Raw genomic sequence first — 19,920 nt, 5'->3', positions numbered from 1 at the left:
GCAGGCCCCGGGCCGCGGGGGGGTCCCCGCACCCCGGGAGGCCCCCGTCCAGGAGCCTCTCGAGGCTTCCGTGGGCCACGGGTGGGGTGACAGGAGCTGGTCCCCCCCCTCGCCCCGCAGCCAAAGAATCATGAGCGTTGCCGTTAGCCGTCCTCAGACTCGTCCTTCTTGCCCGGGCCGGGCCACTCCACGCGGGGAGCCTCCTCGGGTATTTCTGGCATTTTCTTTCGTGTGTTTTTCCTCCCCATGAATAAAGCAGTGTTCATCATGAAAGCTGTGCTGCGAAGCTCAATGGCGATTCCCCCCCCCACCCCGCTCCACGCGGGAAGAATGACACGGACGTTTGCACCATCCATGCGATTTGATGACAAATACTCCCCACACTCTTTAGTTTATGTCTTGCTTGTTGTGGGGCTCAAACCCTGGGCCTGGGCGCTGTCCCTCAGCTCTTCAGCTCCAGGCTGGTGCTCTACCACTTGAGCCACAGCGCCACTTCTGGCTTTTTCTGTGTACGTGGTGCTGAGGAATTGAACGCGGGGTCTCATGCGTGGGGTGAGCGCTCTACCACCGAGCCACCTTCCCAGCCCCAGCCAACAGTCTCGTGTTGGGTGTTGGTGCTAAGGGCTTGAACCCAGACCCCAGGCGCTGCCCTTCAGCTTCTGCGTTCACGGCGGGCACTGGACCACCCGAGCCCAGCCTCGAATCAGGATCCTCAGATCTCAGCCTCCTGAACCACCAGCGCCCACATAGCCTTTCTGTGTGTATTTTTGTTTTGGTTTTTTTTTTTTTTTCCCCTTTGGTGACACACAGTTCACTTATGTCAAGTGTACAATTCAGTCTTTTCTTGGCCACTTTTAAAATTTCATTTTATTTCATGCCAGTACTAGGGCTTACATGTAGAGCCTCACACTTTAGCTTGTCTTTTTTTGCGTAAGGTTGGCGCTCTACCGCTCACACCATGCCTGGGCTCATAGTTTTTTGCTGGCTAATCCCGACATAAAAACATCCTCACCTTGGCTGCCTAGGCTGGCTTTGAACTGTCAGCCTCAGATCGTGGCCTCATGAATAAGCCAGGATGGTAGGTGCGCATGTCCCGGCTTCTCAATTCTCTTCAATTACGTATTGTGTTTACGTAGCTTTGACCTGGGCTCCTGCCATTTAGAAACACACTGGTGATGCTCACAGAAACTTCTCGAGGTCCAGTCACAATAAGGGTGATGGGAGAATCGCCCACTCCACCCCTCCCCAGCGGCTTGCCTGCACTTTCGAGAAGTTTCTTGAAAGCTATTCCACTCTCGGGGGTGAGATCTATGCGATAAAAGCTCCAAAGCCAGCAGGAGGAGGCTGAGATCTGGGGGATCGTGGTTTAAAGCGAGCCCCCCCCCCCCGCAGGAAAGTCCACGAGCATGAAGCAGCAAAAAGGCAGGATGGGGCCATGGTTCAAGTGGTAAAGCACCAGTCGGGAACACACACACACACTCAAGACGGGGGAGAGCGGCGCAGGGCCTGAGCTCGGGCTCAAGAGTGGAGCAAAGGCAGGATGCCGCCCAGCGCCCACAGGTGGCCAGCGAGCCAGGGAGTCTGCGCATGCGCACCGTGCTCCCCCCCTCCCCCGCCCCTTCCCTTCCCGCCTCGCCTCCTGCACCGCGAGCGCCTCATCCGGGTACCGCACCGGCTCTGGTCCCGCCTTCATTCAGCTCACCTCGCCTTCTCATTGGCCGCTACGCCACACCGAGGAGACCGGCCCACAAACGCGAGGGATCTGTCTGCGCATGCGCGGGGCCAGGCACATGGCCCCCTCGGGCCTCCCCGCCCGCCTCCCGTTCAACTCGCTTTCTCATTGGCCAGTGAGCCGATGGGCTGAGACCTACCAGACGCGAGGACTCTGCTACGGCGCATGCGCCGGAAGCCCAGGCTGCCGGAAATGGAAACACCCAGCCAGGCGACTTCCACCCATCTGGCCCGCCTCCCCCCCCCCTCGACCGTCGCCTCTGATTGGCTGGAGGCGGGCTATATATGGGCGTCACTTCCGGCCGCCCGTCCTTTCCGCGCTACTCGGCCCGGGCTCCATACGGCGTTGTTCTGGGTGAGTGCGTAGTTTTTTTTTCCCTCCGGGACGTGTCCCGTCTCCCTCCCCGCGGCTCCGCTGACTCCCTCCGTGCGGGAGAGGCGGTGTGGAGGGGCGCGGGCGCCGCGGGGAGCGCGGGCCCGGCCGGCGCGGCCTGCACGGGCCCGGCCGGCCCGCACTGCGCAGGCGCGGAGGGCGCGGGCTCCTCCGTTACCCCCGCGGCCCCAGCCCTGGGCTCCCGCGCGCTCCAGGCCTCGCGCTCCGCCAGCGGCTTCATCTCGGGTGGTGGTTTCCACTCGAGCCCTCCAGGGCCTGCGGGTGATGGCTTTGTTGGCGTTTTTGAGCCGTTTCCCGCGTCTCCTTGACAATTAAAGCTTAGTTACCCCAGGAAGAGTTGATTTCCCCGGCGAATACAGTGATGATACATGCACACCTTACGTTCGTTTCCCAACTCCTCACCGCCCCCAAAAAGCGGGGAGAAGAAACCCCCAAACAGGCTTGTGCTCCCCGGGCTTTGCACCCTGGCTGCTGTTCACGCGGCTCCTGGGTTCTCTGCTGGCTGGTTCTGTTGGGGTTCCGCTTCATAACTGGGGGTGGCGCCTCCCCCCCCATTTGGGTGCAGGTTCTTCAGGTCTGGAAGGTATCCTGTTGTCTCGATTACAGGCAGGAGTGGTTTGTACAACTTGTTTCTGGCTTAACTTTGAAGAAGGTAAAAATACTTAGCACCTAACAGCCATTTTCGCGTCTGTACCTTTGCTTGCTAAAAACTCTGCTAAACCCTCCAGGAGTGGAGTGAAAGAGGCAGAAAACTGGACTTGCCCTTATCAAAGTAGGCAAGCACCCCCTGAATGAAAGAAACCTAAGCAACTCCGTTTTTGTTAAACACTTCATCTCAGTTCTGCAACTTGAGTCGTGATCCATTTTAGCCCCAATGCTAGGAATTTATGATAGAAAGCCATGCACAATCTTGGAGCCATCGATGGCGTTTGCTTGAGGCAGGCGTTAGCCCCCACGTGGTGTTGCCCCCCAGCCACCTAGGACTAAGAGTTTCTAACCAAACCAGTTCTTCAGAGCCCAGGGTGAGACGTGCCATGCATTCTGTTGGTCCAGGTGTGGCTCATAACCGTTTTCGATCAAGCACATTTTTCTGTAAAGGTCAACCAATTATATTTGCCCAGCTTAGCTTGCTTTAAATGTTACCCAATCATGTAATTTCTTATGTAAAAGTTCCTTAAAGTTGTTTGTTCAATACTATAAAAACTGTGCTGATTCTATGCTCAGGGCCTCTTAGCGTCACTGGTTACCCTGCTTGATCGTGGTCTTCTGGGGGTCCCCGAATTCCGGTATAACACCTTCACCAGGATTCATTTTTTTTACTTTTTGCTTGTCTTCGTGCATGAACTCGGGCCCTGGGCACTGTTCCTGATCTGACTCTCTACCACTAGAGCCACAGCGCCACTTAGGCCTCTTGATGTGGGTGGTGGGTCCTGAGGACTCCAGCTTCGTGCACCCAAGTACTCTACCACTAAGCCGCCTTCCGAGCCTCACATGCATGTATCTGTGTGTGGTGGTCATATATTCGTTCTTTGTCACCTGGGCTGTGTTCATAACTCAGCTGTGGTGAGCGCAGCAGCAGGCATGTGGATTTTCCAATAACCACAGCTCTGCTTCTGGCTTTTTGATGGCCCATTGGGCAGGAGTCTTGTGGGTTCTAACTACCCTGGCTGACTTCTTAGAACCTTGATCCTCAGATCTTCCATCTCCCAGGTAGCTGGGGTTACAGATGGGGGCCACGATGCCTGACTTCAGAATTTCTACGAAACTAGCACTCAGCATCCCTTGGGCATCTTTCCTTCCAGATTCCCATCGTAACTTCCAAGGGAAACTAACACGATGTCCGGAGCCCTGGATGTCCTGCAGATGAAGGAGGAGGACGTGCTCAAGTTCCTGGCGGCGGGCACGCACCTGGGCGCCACCAACCTGGACTTCCAGATGGAGCAGTACATCTACAAGAGGAAGACCGACGGTGCGTCCCTCCTCCTCCTCCCCCCGCGCTATCCCTGGGCTCCATAACTCAAGGCTAGCGCTCTGTGCGCCACAGCACCAGAGTTAGTCTCCTGGACTATTCTGCCCCACTGGCCTCAAATCCTGTTCCTCAGATCGCAGCCTCCTGACAGCTGGGACAAGTGTCCTGCTCACTAGATGCTGTGATTCTTGGAGCCTGCTCTGATTAGACAGTAGGATTAGAGGCGGGGCTCAGGTGCCGAAGGATGGGAGAGACTTGATTGGTCGGTGGGCCTGGGGGCGGGGCTCGGGTGGGGAAGGGGAGGCAGCACACTGTTAAAGCCTGGCGGAGGCCAGCGTGGCCGCTGAGCCCCGGGTGTCGGAGGTGTGCCACAGCAACGCAGGACTCTCGCTGACCCCACGAGAGCTCCGCTCTGTGACTGGCGGTGATAGTGTCTCCTGCTACAGCACATGGGAGCTTTCTAGAAAACCCGGGTGAGGAGGAGGCTTGCATACTCAACTCCCCCCGCCTCCCGCAGGCATCTACATCATTAACCTGAAGCGGACGTGGGAGAAGCTGCTGCTGGCCGCCCGCGCCATTGTGGCCATCGAGAACCCCGCGGACGTGAGCGTCATCTCCTCCCGCAACACCGGACAGGTGCCACCACCCCAGCACATGCGCACAGGCTGCCGGGGGGGGGGGGGAGTAAAGGGCAGAGGCAGAGCTGGGGACTGGCCTGAGCTGCTTACATTGCTCCAGGTTGGGGCTCTGATCTTCAGGTCTTCATCTCCTGAGTAGCTGGGATTACAGGCATGCGCTACTGGTGTCTGCCCTGGAGGCAGAGGGAGGTCTGAGGTGGACTGTTGGGAACCTGTTGCGCTGGTCTCTGGCTAACTACCCACAATGCCCCAAGTGGAGCTTGGGCAGTTGGCGGGAGGGGGAGAGCGTGAAGTCCCCGGGTTGTGAGGTCAGGTCCTGGGAGTACTGTTTACAGGATGGAGGTACAGGGGCTGAAGCTCTGCTTTTGATTCTGTGCAGCGCGCGGTGCTGAAGTTTGCGGCGGCCACTGGCGCCACCCCGATCGCCGGCCGCTTCACCCCCGGAACCTTCACCAACCAGATCCAGGCGGCCTTCCGCGAGCCCCGCCTGCTGGTGGTGACGGACCCCCGGGCGGACCACCAGCCGCTCACGGAGGCGTCCTACGTCAACCTGCCCACCATCGCGCTGTGCAACACCGACTCCCCACTGCGCTACGTGGACATCGCCATCCCGTGCAACAACAAGGTCGTGGGGATCCCTCCTTCCTTCTCCGCTCCCCTCCCCCACCCGTCCAGCCCCCACGCACATTGTTAGAGCTTGGAACCAGGGGCGCTGTGTGACCCAGGGGTTCTCAAGTGTAGGTAGTGTGCCACACGAGGGGCGAGGCGTTCGCTAGCACCCGTCCTCCGCTGTGGACGCGGCTTGCTAGTAGCCCTTGCTACAGGCTCTGATGCTTCCTGTTGGAGGGGATTGTCTGCTTTGGGGGGTATCGCGATTTCCGCGTAGGTTTTGCTTTTGGCCTGCTTGCTCTTAAACTCAGCCTGGGCGCTGTCCCTGAGCTCTTTGTGCTTAGGGCTGGGGCTCGGGCCCTTTGAGCAAAACAAAATGTGGCGCCACTTCTGGTGGTTCATTGGAGAGACAAGCCTCATGGACATTCCTGCCTGGGCTGGCCTCGAACTACGATCCTCTGGATCTCAGCCTCCTGAGTAGCTGGAATGACTGGCTTCTGCCTCGTTGTTGCTATGTACCTCCTTCCCGAGCAAGCGGGCGGGCGGGCTGTTTGGGGACCCAACCGCTTCCCGGTCCCTCTGCAGGGGGCGCACTCAGTGGGTCTCATGTGGTGGATGCTGGCCCGGGAAGTCCTGCGCATGCGCGGCACCATCTCCCGCGAGCACCCATGGGAGGTCATGCCGGACCTCTATTTCTACCGGGACCCCGAGGAGGTGAGCATGGTCCCTGGCCCGAATGTGCCCTCCCCTGCCACCCATCCCCCCGCCCCCCTTGCTGACCTCCCCCCCATCCCGTGCCCGATCACAGATCGAGAAGGAGGAGCAGGCCGCGGCCGAGAAGGCTGTCACCAAGGAGGAGTTCCAGGGCGAGTGGACCGCACCTGCGCCCGAGTTCACAGCCACGCAGCCCGAGGTGGCCGACTGGTCCGAGGGGGTGCAGGTGCCCTCCGTGCCCATCCAGCAGTTCCCCACCGGTACGTGCACGCCCCTACCTCTTCCCGGCTTTTTTACTGCTTCATGGGAGATTGGGGTTTTTTTTTTTCCTGCAATAGCTGATAGAAATGAGGTCCTCAGCCCCCAGCCTCCTGACAACGCCCGGATTGCAGGCATGCACTGTGCGACCTGGCCGGAGCGCTGGAGATTTATTAGTACGTAGGGTTCTGGCCAAAAGTCCTTGTCCGTCCCCGGGGCTGACGGGGTTTTTGTGGTTTCTCCGCAGAGGATTGGAGCGCCCAGCCCGCCACAGAAGATTGGTCAGCAGCACCCACGGCCCAGGCCACGGAGTGGGTAGGGACCACTCCCGAGTGGTCCTGAACGCGCTGCTTGCGCACTTGGGGAAGGTGAAGAGAAAGGAGATGCAAAATAAATACGGATTTCTAAGCGCTCTGGACGGTTCTTGCACTGGTAGAGATGCGCCATGCACGGGGCGGGGCCGTGCTCCTATTTATACCTAGCCTGCCACCCCCGCCCTCCAGGGCTCCCATTGGCTGAGCTCAGGTTCGCCATCAGCTTGTGATTGGCTGGTGTAAATAGGGCGAAGCGCATCTGCACTTGGAATTGACATGGGGGATGATACAGGACTGGGAATGTGGCGCTGTGTGTGCTTGCCTAGCAGCGCAGGGACAGAGCCCAGGCCCCGAGTTCAAGCCCCAGGACTGACTGGCAAACCAGAAGATTGAAGGGTCAGAAGAAATATGCCCACAGTGTGGCTATGGCTACCCCTTCAACTTCCGGGCTGCTTGTAAACTGTCTTGGCTGTGAAAAAGCAGGATTCCAAACCAGCCGGGGGAGGAAAGTGTGGGAGACTTAGAAGTTTCTAGTTACCCACCCAGGAGCTACAAGCGCAGCCGTGGCTCAAGTGGGAAAACGCCAGAACCTGTCTTGAGTTGTCTTTTGAGTTCAAGTCCCAGTTCTAACACAAAACTGCTAGTATGTAAAGACCTAAAATGGCTTTTATTAAGTTTACACAGAGCAGTTAGCCAAGTACATTCTGTTTTGGGGGGCAGTGTCACCCCTTCTTTGCTTTCCCCCACGTACCATTCCTGCCCACAAGTCAAGCGATTTTTGCGGAAAACTATACATCATAAAAGACAGTTCCATACAGTTAAGGCATACACCAACATAAATCACGTCTGCCTGTAATCTAGACCATGGTACCCCAGCTTCAGTGATAACCCAGTATGCGCTAATATAAAACAAGCCTCAGGTATGGCTCTCTACTACTTGAACCATGTTTCTGTGCTGGCTTTATGCTGGTTCCTCCGAAGTGAGGGGCTCAGGTTTGCTGGCCTGGCTTCAAACCACGATCATCAGCTCTGGGCCTCCAGCTCCTGGCAGACATTGATCAGCAGTCCCTGCTCAAAGCCATCATTTCTGGAAACTTCCAAAATTCATCCATGCCTAGATGAATTCATCTTTCTTGGGCCAATGCCCTGGTAATTTTTTTACAGCATCTCTTGAGTAAAACCATCTTGGCGTTTGGTCCGAGTGTCCTGGCTGTTGGCATTTTCTTGAGACTTTTGTGTCTAAGCCAATACTGCTTGGTGGCCAGTCCAATCTAGTCATCTAAATTGCCCACACAGTCCAAGCCTTTATTATATCACCCATCATGCATTGCTCGATGGCCCCACCCCTGGAGTGGCTTTATTCCTGTGGGGATTTTTCTATTCCCCTTAGAAATCTAAATTGCACCCCTTTTTCTCTACTGCTAGTGGAACTGCTCCAGCCATGTGTTTTGGGGTCAGGCAGGTCCTCTAGGCACCCTCGTGTATTCCCAGCCATGGAGAGAGGCTGAGGGCTGGACTACATAGCCAAGACCCTGGCAGGCAGCCCCTCCCTGACCCCCGTGAGGCTTCACCTGGACGCCGCTTGAGAAACCCAGACCTTTTCTTCAAGGCTGAGGGGGCTGGGGGCTGGGGTACTGCAGGGACACCCTCTTTTCACATCACATATCCACCCAGCAGCCCCTGGCGCTGCCCCTCCTGGGCCAAATCTGGACCAAGACGTCGCCACGAGAAAGTGAAGTCGTCTTCATTCAACAAATACTTAGCTGAGCACCTACTTAGCACAGGGGTGGGATTTGACCTTGGGGGTCCTAGCTGGCTCCCTCACCACAGGAGCCCAAGAGAAGCCCCATTCTGTGGGGACAGGGCTGAGGGCAACGAGACCCCCCCCCAGGTGAGGGTCAGGCTACAGAAAATGGGGTGCACCTGCCTCCAGCTGTTTTCTGCAAAGGAGAATAAAGCTTGAGCAACAACTGCCTCCTCCTCCTTCCTCTACAACTTCTTGGAAAAGCACTTTGGGGGTGGGAGGTGTGGGGCTTGACTCAGTTTCCCCTGGTACCAAAACGTGGCCCAATATGACCAATAGCCATCATCAGATACCCAGATGGCTGGCTCTCTCGTCCCCCCCACTTTGGTGAAGGCCTCGGGATTTCTTTCCCATCCTGTATCACGAGCCCCTTCCATTTGGGATTTGCAACAACAACAAAAAAGCGAAGAGCCTTGAGGAATTGGACATTTGTTTCCAAAAGAGGAAAAAAAAAAAAAATTCCCTTTGGGTCCCTTCCAATATTGTTCGGCAAAACCAAAACCAATGAGGAAGGATTCCTCCTCTTCCTCTCTTAGGATGCAGAGATGACAGGAAAAAACCAACAACCAAAGCCCAATTCTCACCTTCAGTGTGCACAACCGGGGGGGGGGGGGGGGTTTCGGGGGCCAGCCGACGTGTTGCGGAGGGGGGGGGGGGGGAGAACAGCCCTGAGCTCCACAGGAGGGGAGAGCCAAAGAAAAGAAAGATTAGCTAAAGTCCAAACATTCAAAACAAGAAGAAAAAAACAATGTCGGCGGATAAAAAACAAAACAGGCAATGGGAAGAAAGAAAAAAAATCGGTATCAGAGAGCCAAGGCCGAGAATTTTCTGAATTGTTTTTTTTTTTTTCTTGTTCTTGTGGATCCATCGATTCAAGAATTCCCCAATGTGGACGGATTAATTAACATCAGGGTTTATCATTTGATTCCACCATAAAAGAATTTTAACACAAATAAGAAGAGAGCAACAAAGGAGGAAGATGACACACTTTTCTTGGGGAGGGGGTGGGGAGGGAGAGTAACGTTAGGACAGGGAAAAGGAACGCGAATCTCCTGTTAACATAGGAGCAGCTCTAGCTGGTTTTGTGGTTGTGAAGGACACAGCTTGGAAAAGCCCAGAAAACTGACCTGCGCTGAGATTCTCTCTCTGGACTTTTTCTGACTCAATCTGTAAAAGACAAGCATTTCCAGCTATCTAGATCTGTAGGCCCAGGCCTGAAGGATCTAGAATTTGGTGTGTGTGTGTGTGCAAAGGACCTGTCAAGTTTCTACATACACACACCTGCGAGCAAAAGAAATGAAATTTATGGCAGGGGGAGCGGCTAAAAAACAAGATCCTTCTATGCTGGAGTGGAAAATTCTAGATGCCTTTCCTCTAAAATCAGAAACAAGACACATAGGACACCCAGGCTCCCGGCCACTGCCTTTAAGCTCAAGAAGGAACGTTGGTAGACAACGCAGTAAGACAAGAATAGCAAATGGAAAGAAAAAATAACTACCCGACATTGCAACGTAAGTTGGAAGAATGTCTTCACGAGACACATTAGAGAGGCTCTCGACAGTTCAAACCCAAGCCGTGTGTGTGCACTGTCTGCTCCGGACTCTACTTGGAATACAAGATCCACGTGTGCAAACCAAGCACGCACATGGGAAGATCCAAAGCCAAACTACAGGCGAGCCAGAAGACAGTTTGGCATCCGTGGGATATCAACAATATTCCCACGGTTTCCCCAGGAAATGTATAATGTGAAAAACTTTATTGAAGGAAAATACATGGCACGTGTGCCATGGTGGGGTGGGGTGGGGTGGGTTTTTTTTTTTTTTTGGAGGGGGGATGATTTGTCACTTGTAGAGCAAAGTTCTACAAGAAAAAGGAAAATACAAGAGCCGTGGCTGACTTTCTTTGATCTGATGGTGAGATCTATTACAGAAGAAAAAAAAGATGAACCAAGACAACAAAGGCTTCATTTGCCAGGAAAAGAAAAATGATCGAAGCAACTGGTCTTGATTGGCCAGATGTCTGCCTCTCCCCGGGGAGGGAGAAGCTGGCTGAGTCGCTTCAGTGAACAGACTGGCGCAGCTGCGTCTGGTTGTAGTTCCTGCCATACCAGGTAGGCTGAGAACCAAGTGTCTCCAGACTCCAAACTGCTGGCCCAGACAGGACAGTCTGTGAGTGAGATTCATCTCCCTTGAACCGGCAAATAAATAGCTCAGGACCAGCACCAATATATATGTATTTCCCAAAAGAAGAATCAGGTTTAAAAATCATTTCACTGCTCACCAATATATACCAAAAAACCAACGGTGAATCCTAGGGCTACAAGCCACAGGACCAAGGACAGGACAGAAACACTTTGGAAATTTGCCCAGCCTAGAATCTAGGGGAACTGGGCCCCTTGGCCATCTCCTGGGGAGGGAGGAAGGAGGGAAGGGTGGTGGGCGGGGGCAGTTAGCCAGTGAGGTCATTCACAAATATGTAAATGAGCTGCATAGGCATAAGATGCAATTAGCAGAGGCGGGGCTTTCCCCACTGGACTCCTTTCATTCTTCCCCGCCCGGGTTTTCTGAAGTTACTCCAATCACCCCTGGGAGCTCGCTAGAGGAACACACACAAATAAAAATAAAACAAAGCAAGACTTTTTGTCCACTAGTGAACCATCAGAGGGTGAGAGAGAGGAAATAATCATTAAAAAAAAAAAAAAACGTCTCTTGAGTGAGCAAGAGTGAATTTCCCTAAGAAACTTGGTTCTTGGATTTCTCTTTTTCTCTCTTTTGTTTTTTTTTTTTGTGTGTTTGTTTTTTGGGGCCCGGCCTGATTAATTTGCCAAGGATGTGAAGATTTACCTTTCTTGTGTGTGATGATTATTAACTTTGTGTTGTTTTCACATTTTCCATTTCAAACAGGGAATATTATGCCACAGAAGGAGAAGCCAGCGAAGCTGGCACCCGGGGGCATGAGCAACACTGCTGATGGATTTGAATCTGGAGCCTTTAGTGTCTGCCCCAGGACTCTTGCAGTGTTCTTGTGTGTGAGGTACACGGTTCTAGAAGTAACTCCACCTGAGGTGAGTGCACTCCCCTTCCCCCTCCCTCCCTCCCTCCCTTCCTCCCTCCCTCCCTCCCTCCCTCTTTGCTCTCCTCCAGGAACCGGTGGCCTGATTTAGCATTCTCCCATTTCAGCGTTCATAGCCGCCTCTCAGCCTGGCTGACGGTTGGCTTGAATTCCCAGGAAGCTGTGTGTGTCCACCGGCATGGGGAAGCAGGGAAGGGGCCGAAGCATCGCTAAAAGCAAGACAGGAAAAGAAACAAATGGAAACTGGCCATGGGTGGGGGTGGGGGGGCTCACACCTGTCATCCTGGCTGCTTGGGAGGCTGGGATCTGGAGGATGGTGGTTTGAGGCCAGCCTGGGAAGACCAATCTCTGGGGAGCCAAGCAAAAGTGGGGAGTGGAGGTGTGGCTCAAGTGGGAGAGCACCAGACTTGAGCTTGGAAAAGGCCAAGGCAGAGCCACAAGGTCCTGAGTTCAAGCCCCAAGCCAGGTACCAAAAACATAGACCAAAAAGATAGATTAGATGGATGGATGGATGAATGGATGGATGGATGGATGGATGGATGGATGGTTGGATGGATGGATGGATGGATGATTGGATGGATGGATGGATGAATGGATGGATGGGTGGATGGGTGGATGGATGGATAGATGGGTGGATGGATGGATGGATAGATGAATGGATGGATGGATGATTGGATGGATGGATAGATGGATGGATGGATGGATGGATGGATGGATGGATAGATGAATGGATGGATGGATGATTGGATGGATGTGGATGGATGGATGGATGGATGGATGGATGGATGGATGGATAGATGAATGGATGGATGGATGATTGGATGGATGGATGGATGGACGGACGGACAGATAAAAAGAAAGTGCCAGGCACTGTTGGCTCCCGCCTAGGATCCTGGGGGCTCAGGAGGCTGAGATCTGAGGGAGCCCGGGCAGGAAGGTCTGTGGGACTCTTGATGTCCAGTGAAGCAACAAAAAGCTGGACATGGATTTGTGACTCAAGTGGTAGAGCAAACACAAAAAAGAAAAAAAAAGGTAAAAGGGGCAGCGCCCAGGCCCCGGGTTCGAGGCCCAGGCCTGGCCCCAAGTAACCATAACCAAAGGGAGCCCGGGTCTCACCTGCGCCTCTGCTCCTGCAGACCCCGCTTCTCAGCCGTCCACACCGGGGTACCTCCAGCGGACACCCCGCGGGCCCTGGGGAGAGGGGACAGGGTCAGGGGGCGTCCTGGGGGGCCCCGGGGCTCGGGAGGGGGGATCCGGGGCCGCACCCCACACCTGGGTCGGGCTTTGGGCGTGGGGGGGACCTCGATCCTGGGCCTGGAGGCCTGGCGGGGGCGGGGGGCGCCCCACTGGGCCTCCTCCTCCTCCCCGGGGGTCTCGGGGTCCGGAGGAGCCGCGGCCTGGCCGGGCCCCGCGTTTCACCCGCGACCCCAACGGCCAACGGCCAACAGCCAACGGGCCCGCACCCCGGGCCCCACACCCCAAACTCCACTCCTGGTCTCCTTACCCCATTGGAGGAAGCCGCCGGCCCAGGAGAGGCCTGGGGAGGAGGGAATAGTAGACAGCCAGGAAAAAGGCCAGCCAGCCTGGAGAAGGCTCTAGAAAAGGGCTGAGGGCTGGGAGGGAGCCTGAGGCCTAGAGCAGGGCTGGGGGAGATGAGGAGGCACCCCCACTTTCCTAAGGGGGTGACCACCCCACTTCCAGTCCCGGGTAGGAAAGTCCAAAAGTGTCTTTATATCTCCAATAAACCAGCAAAAGGCAGAAGTGACGCTGTGGCTCAAGTGGTAGAGCGCCAGCCTTGAGCTAAAACCTGAGTTCATGACCCCCCCCAGCCAAAATACAGAGGCCAATTCTAATTGATAATGTGGTTAATGTATATATTTAAGTGCCCCCAAGTTCATCCAGTCCCAGTATTGCCAATTTAACATCTGAATCCATAACTAAACAGACACAGCACGAAAACACTTCCCTTTAATCTTTCCTCCGCTCAGTCCTGGGGGGGGCCCTGGGCCCTGTGTCTGAGCTTTTTTCACTCAAGGCTGGAGCTCTACCACTTGAGCCACAGCACCACTTCCAGCTTTTTCTGTGTCTGTGGTACTGGAGAATCGAACCCAGGGCTTCGTGCATGCTAGGCGAGCACTCTACCACTGAGCCACCTTCCCAGCCTCCTGAGGACACAGCTCCCGCCCCATGAGCCAGAGCTGCCCAGGAAAGCTGAGATCTGTAGGATCTCAACCCAGGCAGGGGGGGGGGGGAAAGAAAAAAAATCCATGAGACTCCATCTCTAAAATAACCAGCAAGGAAGAAAAGCAGGGCTGGAGGCATGGTTCAGGCAGTAGAGCACCAAGGCCTGCCCTTGCGTTTTAAACGAAAACGATACAAGAGAGAGAAAGTGAGGGAAAGCCACCAGGTGGCAAAGCCCCAAGTTAAGATGCATTTCCCAACCTGGATGACTCAGGAAGCGAGGCAGGTGCCCGTGGCTCATGCCTTTAATCCCAGTGACTCAGGAGGAGGCCGAGATCTGGAGGATGGCGGTTCAAAGCCAGCCTCCAGGTCAGGAAAGGTCCGTGAGACTCTTAACCACCAGTCAACCGCTCAGAGAAAGTCGGCTGCGGTGCTGTGGTTCAAGTGGTAGAGTGCTAGCCTTGAGTAAAAGAAGTTCAGGGACAGTGCCCAGGCCGTGAGTTCAAGCCCCAGGACTGGCACAAAATAATAATAATACATAAAAATCAAGGTAAAATAGGATTTGGACACACTTCTGACACACAATCCGTCTTTTACCCCCTTCCACTCCCCTCCGGTTGCAAAGAATTTCCAGAAGCAATTGATCAGTTTCCCCAGAGCGTTTTATTTCTGTAACGAACAGACAAATCCGGTCATTTCTGGTTATTCACAGGGATGGGTTCACATCCTACTTTGGTTTTGGTTTGGGGGCACCAGTTTTTATTTTTTGATTTTCGATTTTTTTTCTAGAACCCAGTATAGAATTCTAGCATGTTCTACGAGGCTCCTGGCTTCCTTGGATGCAGACGGAGCCAAGGTTTTGTTTTTTTTTGGGGGGACAGGGGTCAAGTTGTCCTTTGTCTCTCTGAGATGTCCGCCATATGCATTTCCCCCTGCACCTGCCTGTAACCCCGAATTCTGTTCTTTCCAGCACCTGCGGAGTTGATGATTGAAGTGGCCTCAGTGGGTCGCATATTATAGCACCTGCGTGTAGTCCAGGCAGACATTTCTAACCTCAACATCCTATGAGTTACAACTCCCTGATCTTAGAACAGACACCTCCAGGCGGGCCCCGGTGGCTCACGCCTGTCATCCAAGCTACTCAAGGAGGCTGAGATCTGGAGGATGGCAGTTTGAGGCCAGCCGGGGGGGGGGGGAGGGGAGATAGGGAAGTCCATGAGACTCTGATCTGCAATGAATCACCATAAACCTGGAAGTGGAGCCTCGGCCTAAGCGGTAGAATGCTAGCCTTGAGCAAAAAGCAGCTCAGGGACAGGGCCCAGGCCCTGAGTTCAAGGCCCAGGACTGGCTCCATGAGTACTAATAACTGCCACATCCACAGAGTTATGGCAGCGTCAATGCAAGGCGGGACCTGAGCCGCCATCTTCCTTGACCGTATCCATTGGCCTGCCTCTTCTTCTAAACCACCTCTACCACCACCACCACCCTGAACAGCAATACACATCCATTCACCAGGGGTGAACCAGGTCTGGTGTGTGCGGACCCGAGCATCCAGCACCTTCCAGAACTCCTGGGACCTACTGTGACCCGCCTGGTGCTGGCTCAAGTCTACCCCCAGGAGTGAACCCCACCTTTGAGCCTCTCCTCCCGTGCACTCGCCCACATTCTTCCTGCGACGTGACCTCTTGCTACCTGCGCGCTCTCTGCTGCTGACAAGGTGAGATTGCCGGTTGGGACTGGTTAGTGGGGGGGGCTGTCCATCCCCCCACATCTGAGAAGCCATCCCAACTGCTGATCCAAAATAGGTTCAAAACACAACCTTGCAAATAGCTCAGGTGTGCTTGGTGGATAATACTGGTAAAGTGTTTCTGTGCAGCCGTGTGTGTGTGTGTGTGTGTGTGTGTGTGTGTGTGTGTGTGTGTGTCCAAGCTGGCTTCGAATTGGTATCCTCAGATCTCAGCCCTCGGGAGTAGCTCGGGTGGTAAGTGTGAGCTCCCTGCACTCTTCCAGAGCCCCTGGCTGAGCTGGACACTGTGGGGCAGAGTGGGATGTGAAGATGAAGGCTGGGGCCTTCGGTTGTGTTGAACACCTGCTGTCTGTCTGCTTTTGACATTCACGGATTTCTCCATCAACTACAAGCCATAATACACTGGAGATACAAAGATAGATCAATCGATGATCAATGATCGATCGATCGATAGATGGATTGATCGATCGATAGATCGATAGCTAGATAGGATAGGTAGATACATAGATATAAACAGACATATCCATAAACTAGAAGTGTAAGTCTCTTCCAGATGAATCTCTGAAGTCATAACGGCGGGATTAGAGATTACGCAATGACCTACTCTGCTAGTACCCCTCTCCCCCCCTCCCCACCCCCCCACCTGAACCCCACATTATGATCTAGAAGTTCTCATCAGTGATTTAGGAGCAAGTCTTCTCCCAACCTTGACAACACTCCAACATTCTTCCTTTTTATTATTATTATTATTACTTGTTTTGCCACTATCTATGGCCAGTAGTGCATTAACTGGTTTGGGTTTGGGTTTTTTTGGTTTTGGGGGGGGATTTTTGTTTTTTGTTTTTTGGCACCCAAATCTTCAGAATTTGAAGCAACTTCAGTCCTGAATGGAACAGAAAGAAAGAAATCTCCACTTAGTGAAGAAAATCATAGCAAAAGTCCAGGACAAAAATCCTTCAAACAAACACACAAAGGGCTGGGAAGGTGGCTCAGTGGTCGAGTGCTGGCCTAGCATGCAGGAAGCCCCAGATTTGATTCCTCAGCACCACATTCACAGAAAAAGCTGCAAGTGGCGCTGCGGTTGAAGTGGTAGCGTGCCAGCCTTGAGCAAAAGCCTCAGGGACAGCGCCCAGGCCCTGGGTTCAAGGCCCAGGACTGGCAATAAACAAACAAACAATAACAAAAAAGGGAAAATACAGATTTACTTACAATAGACAGACATGACGATGGACAGCAGATTTCTCGTTGGCAACTATAGCAGGAGATGAGGAAATGGTATGTGCACAGCGCTGAGGTGGGAAATGACCATCAACTGTAGAATTCCATGTGCAGCTGCTCAACACCCCTCACCCCGCACCCCTGCGTCCTAACGACTGCCCACCTCGCCCAAGAGCAGCCGTCCTCTTAGCTACTCGGGAAGCTGAGATCTAAGGGTCACAGTTCAAAGCCAGCCCAGGCGGACACACGCCAGACACTCTCCAAGTAGAGATGCGGCTCCAGTGGTAGGCCTTGACTGGAAAAGCTAAGTGAGGGTGAAAGCCCCGAGTTCAAGCCCCAGTGCTGGCAGAAAGAAAGAAATTAAGAAAGAAGGGAAGGAAGGAAGGAAGGAAGGAAGGAAGGAAGGAAGGAAGGAAGGAAGGAAGGAAGGAAGGAAAGGTGGGAGGAGGGGTTAATTTTGGCTAACAAGCATTCATTGCTTCTTATTAGCGCCAGCAACTGAGAAAGTAGTAATAAATAGATGTGGGCAGTCACAAAGTTGACATGAGGAGGGAAGGGGGAATCCAAGCAGTAAGCAAGAAAGTTCCAGATGACAGACCAAATAGAGAATGGTGGACTAGAGTAATAAGAGAGCCGGGCACCCGTGGCTCATGCCTGTCATCCCAGCTACTCAGGAGACTGAGAGCTGAGGATAGAGGTTCAAAGCCAGCCTGGGCAGGAAAGTCTGTGAGACTCTGATCTCCAATGAACCACCAGAAAACCAGAAATGGCGCTGTGGCTCAAGTGGTAGAGCGCTCGCCTTGAGCTGAAGAGCTGAGGGACAGCGCCCAGGCCCAGAGTTCAAGCCCCATGACCCACCAAAAAAAACCCCATAAAACCACAAGCGACACAGCACTGCGTTTTTGGGAGAAGCGTCTCTCAGGTGAGATTCAAACACCATCACGAACACTGTGAGCCCCGGCATCCCAGACAGAACTGACAACCATAGACGGAAAGGGCCACAAGACTCTGATCTTGAATGAACCAACAGAAAGATAGAAGTGTAGGGATGGCTCATGTGGTAGAGCACCAGCCTGGAGAGGAAAAGGTCTAGCAAGATTACAAGGCCCAGAGTTTAAGCCTCCGTTACAGGTGAATCACACACACACACACACACAGAGTGTGGCTATGCTGGGCAGGGAATCAAAATCAGGATGGACCAATCATGAATTCTACAGTCCTAGGATGGACCAATCATGAGCCTACTAGTCTTAGGGGTGGAACAGTCATGAGCCTAACAGTCTTGGGATGGACCAATCATGAACCTTAAAATCGTGGGATGGACTAATCTTGAGCTTTACAGTCTTGGAATGGACCAACCATGAGCTTAACAGTCTTAGGGGTGGACCAATCAGGAGAGCCTTACAGTCTTAGGGAGTAGACTAATCATGAGCTTTACAGTCTTGGACTGGACCAATCATGAGCTTTACAGTCTTAGGGGTGGGCCAATTATGAGCCTTACAGTTTTAGGGATGGACCAATCATGAGCCTTACAGTCTTGGGATGGACCAATCATGAGCTTTACAGTCCAGAGATGGACCAATCATGAGCTTAACAGTCTTAGGGGTGGACCAATCATGAGCCTGACACTCTTAGGGGTGGACCAATCATGAGCCTCACAGTCTTGGGGTTGGACCAATCATGAGCCTTACAGTCTTTGGGCTGGACCAATCATGAGCCTCACAGTCTTAGGGGCGTGTCAGTGCCCTGGTGCTCACCTCCAGGCAGCCAGCCCTGAGGTCCCCGGGTCATGGGGACAATGGGCTGCATCAGCAGGTGTCCGTTCCTGCCTCATTCTAGAAGCCAGATGAGTCCTCCAGGAGCCGATGGGCCACGAAGCGGGGCACCCCGCGGCCCGGGCCATGCATGCACTAGCAATGGCTTCGTTACTTCTTTCTGGGGGCCGGCTTGCTTCTGCGCTTCAATCTGGTTGACAAAGAGCACAGGAAAAGTCAGCACAGCGCTGAGCTGAGAGAACGTCTCCACCCTCACACAAGGTGAGGGACAGAGGGCTCTGCAGAAGTGGGGGTGCTGGGCGAACACAGGCAAACGTGGGAAAACTCAGTGTCATTCCTCAGACCGTGCAAAGTCCACACGGAGAAGGAAGGACATCCGGGCACCTGGGGCTCACGCCTGGCATCCCAGCTGCTCAGGAGGCTGAGAGCTAGAGGATCGCGGTTCGAGGCTAGGCCAGGCAGGAAAATCTGTGAGACTCTTTATCTCCAATGAACCACCAGGAAACTGGAGGTGGAGCCATAGATACCTCAAAAGTGGTAGAGCACCAGCTTTGAGAAAACGAAGCTCAGCGCCCAGGCCCTGAGTTCAAGTCTCACGACCAACACAAAATCACACCAGGAAGCAGGTACTTGATAGGAATGAGGGTTAAGGGGAAACAGTGGATGGATGAAGAAGAGAAGAAAAGAATGCAGTCAAGAATTCAATGTAGGGACTGGGCAGGTGGCTCAGTGGTAGAGCGCTCGCCTAGCATGCAAGAAGCCCTGGGTTCCATTCCTCAGTACCACAGACACAGAAAAAAGCCGGAAGTGGCGCCGTGGCTCAAGTGGTAGAACGCCAGCCTTGGGTAAAAAAGGCTCGGGGACAGTGCCCAGGCCCTGAGTTCAAGCCCCAGGACTGGCACATTTAAAGAGAGGGAGAGAGAAAGAAGCTAGTCCCGCTAAGCTAGAGCAGATGACTGGAAAGCTGGCTAGTGTGCTGCGGTCTCCACGGGCCGCCTCCTGCACGCATGCCCTCTGGCTGCGCTTCCTCTGCGAAGCCTCGAACCCTTAGGCAGAGGTAATAACTCCACTGAGGTACCCTGTGTCCAGGGAGCATCGTGATCATGGCAGTATGAGAGCATTCACACCCCGCCGGCCTGATCAGCCAGGCTCTTCCGGGGCCTGGGAGTTACAGATTACATGGTTTCTTGTCTGCCATCTTTCTTTTCCCTAGAACGGCAGAAAGAACCTTAGATATATAGGTGGTAAAGTGTGTAGAGTGACGGAATAAAGTGGTGGATGGATGATGGATGATGGGTAATGGACAAATGTGATGGGTGAGCGGGTGGATGGATGGATGGGTAGATGGATGGGTAGGTAGATGGGTGGGTGGATGGATGGATGGATGGGTGAGTGGGTGGATGAGTGGATGGATGGATGGATGGGTGGATAGATGGATAGGAGGATGGGTGGATGGGTGGATGGATGGATGAGTGGGTGGATGGATGAGTGGGTGG

At 53.8% G+C, this 19,920-nt stretch overlaps 3 protein-coding genes across 3 annotated transcripts in view; 2 read left to right on the top strand and 1 right to left on the bottom strand.

Moving 5' to 3' along the window:
• Positions 1 to 147, top strand: part of Slc25a38 (solute carrier family 25, member 38) — a 2,567-nt gene extending 2,420 nt beyond the window's left edge. The window contains exon 3 of the mRNA XM_013030246.1: positions 121 to 147. Within this exon, the coding sequence (XP_012885700.1) occupies positions 121 to 147 (27 nt within the window). The remainder of the gene's footprint in view (positions 1 to 120) is intronic.
• Positions 148 to 2,021: 1,874 nt separating this feature from the next.
• Positions 2,022 to 6,721, top strand: Rpsa (ribosomal protein SA). Its single transcript, XM_013030312.1, has 7 exons — positions 2,022 to 2,086; positions 3,928 to 4,094; positions 4,612 to 4,730; positions 5,112 to 5,357; positions 5,927 to 6,055; positions 6,150 to 6,315; positions 6,561 to 6,721. The coding sequence occupies exons 2-7, from the start codon at positions 3,962 to 3,964 to the stop codon at positions 6,653 to 6,655; spliced, it is 888 nt and encodes a 295-aa protein (XP_012885766.1). The 5' UTR covers positions 2,022 to 2,086; positions 3,928 to 3,961; the 3' UTR covers positions 6,656 to 6,721.
• An 11,853-nt stretch (positions 6,722 to 18,574) lies between these two features.
• The window catches only part of Mobp (myelin-associated oligodendrocyte basic protein), a 4,153-nt gene continuing 2,807 nt past the window's right edge, over positions 18,575 to 19,920 (bottom strand). Inside the window, exon 2 of the mRNA XM_013030288.1 lies at positions 18,575 to 18,614. Within this exon, the coding sequence (XP_012885742.1) occupies positions 18,575 to 18,614 (40 nt within the window). The remainder of the gene's footprint in view (positions 18,615 to 19,920) is intronic.

The sequence above is a fragment of the Dipodomys ordii genome, unplaced genomic scaffold, assembly GCF_000151885.1.
Source record: "Dipodomys ordii isolate 6190 unplaced genomic scaffold, Dord_2.0 Scaffold128, whole genome shotgun sequence".
Lineage (NCBI taxonomy): Eukaryota > Metazoa > Chordata > Mammalia > Rodentia > Heteromyidae > Dipodomys > Dipodomys ordii.
This window is presented reverse-complemented; position numbering and strand designations above follow the sequence as displayed.

Coding starts and splice junctions, on each gene's coding strand:
- Rpsa (XM_013030312.1), top strand. CDS start 3,962: ATGTCCGGAGCCCTGGATGTCCTGCAGATGAAGGAGGAGGACGTGCTC. Junction 4,095..4,611: donor CTACAAGAGGAAGACCGACG/GTGCGTCCCTCC, acceptor CGCCTCCCGCAG/GCATCTACATCATTAACCTG. Junction 5,358..5,926: donor CCATCCCGTGCAACAACAAG/GTCGTGGGGATC, acceptor GTCCCTCTGCAG/GGGGCGCACTCAGTGGGTCT.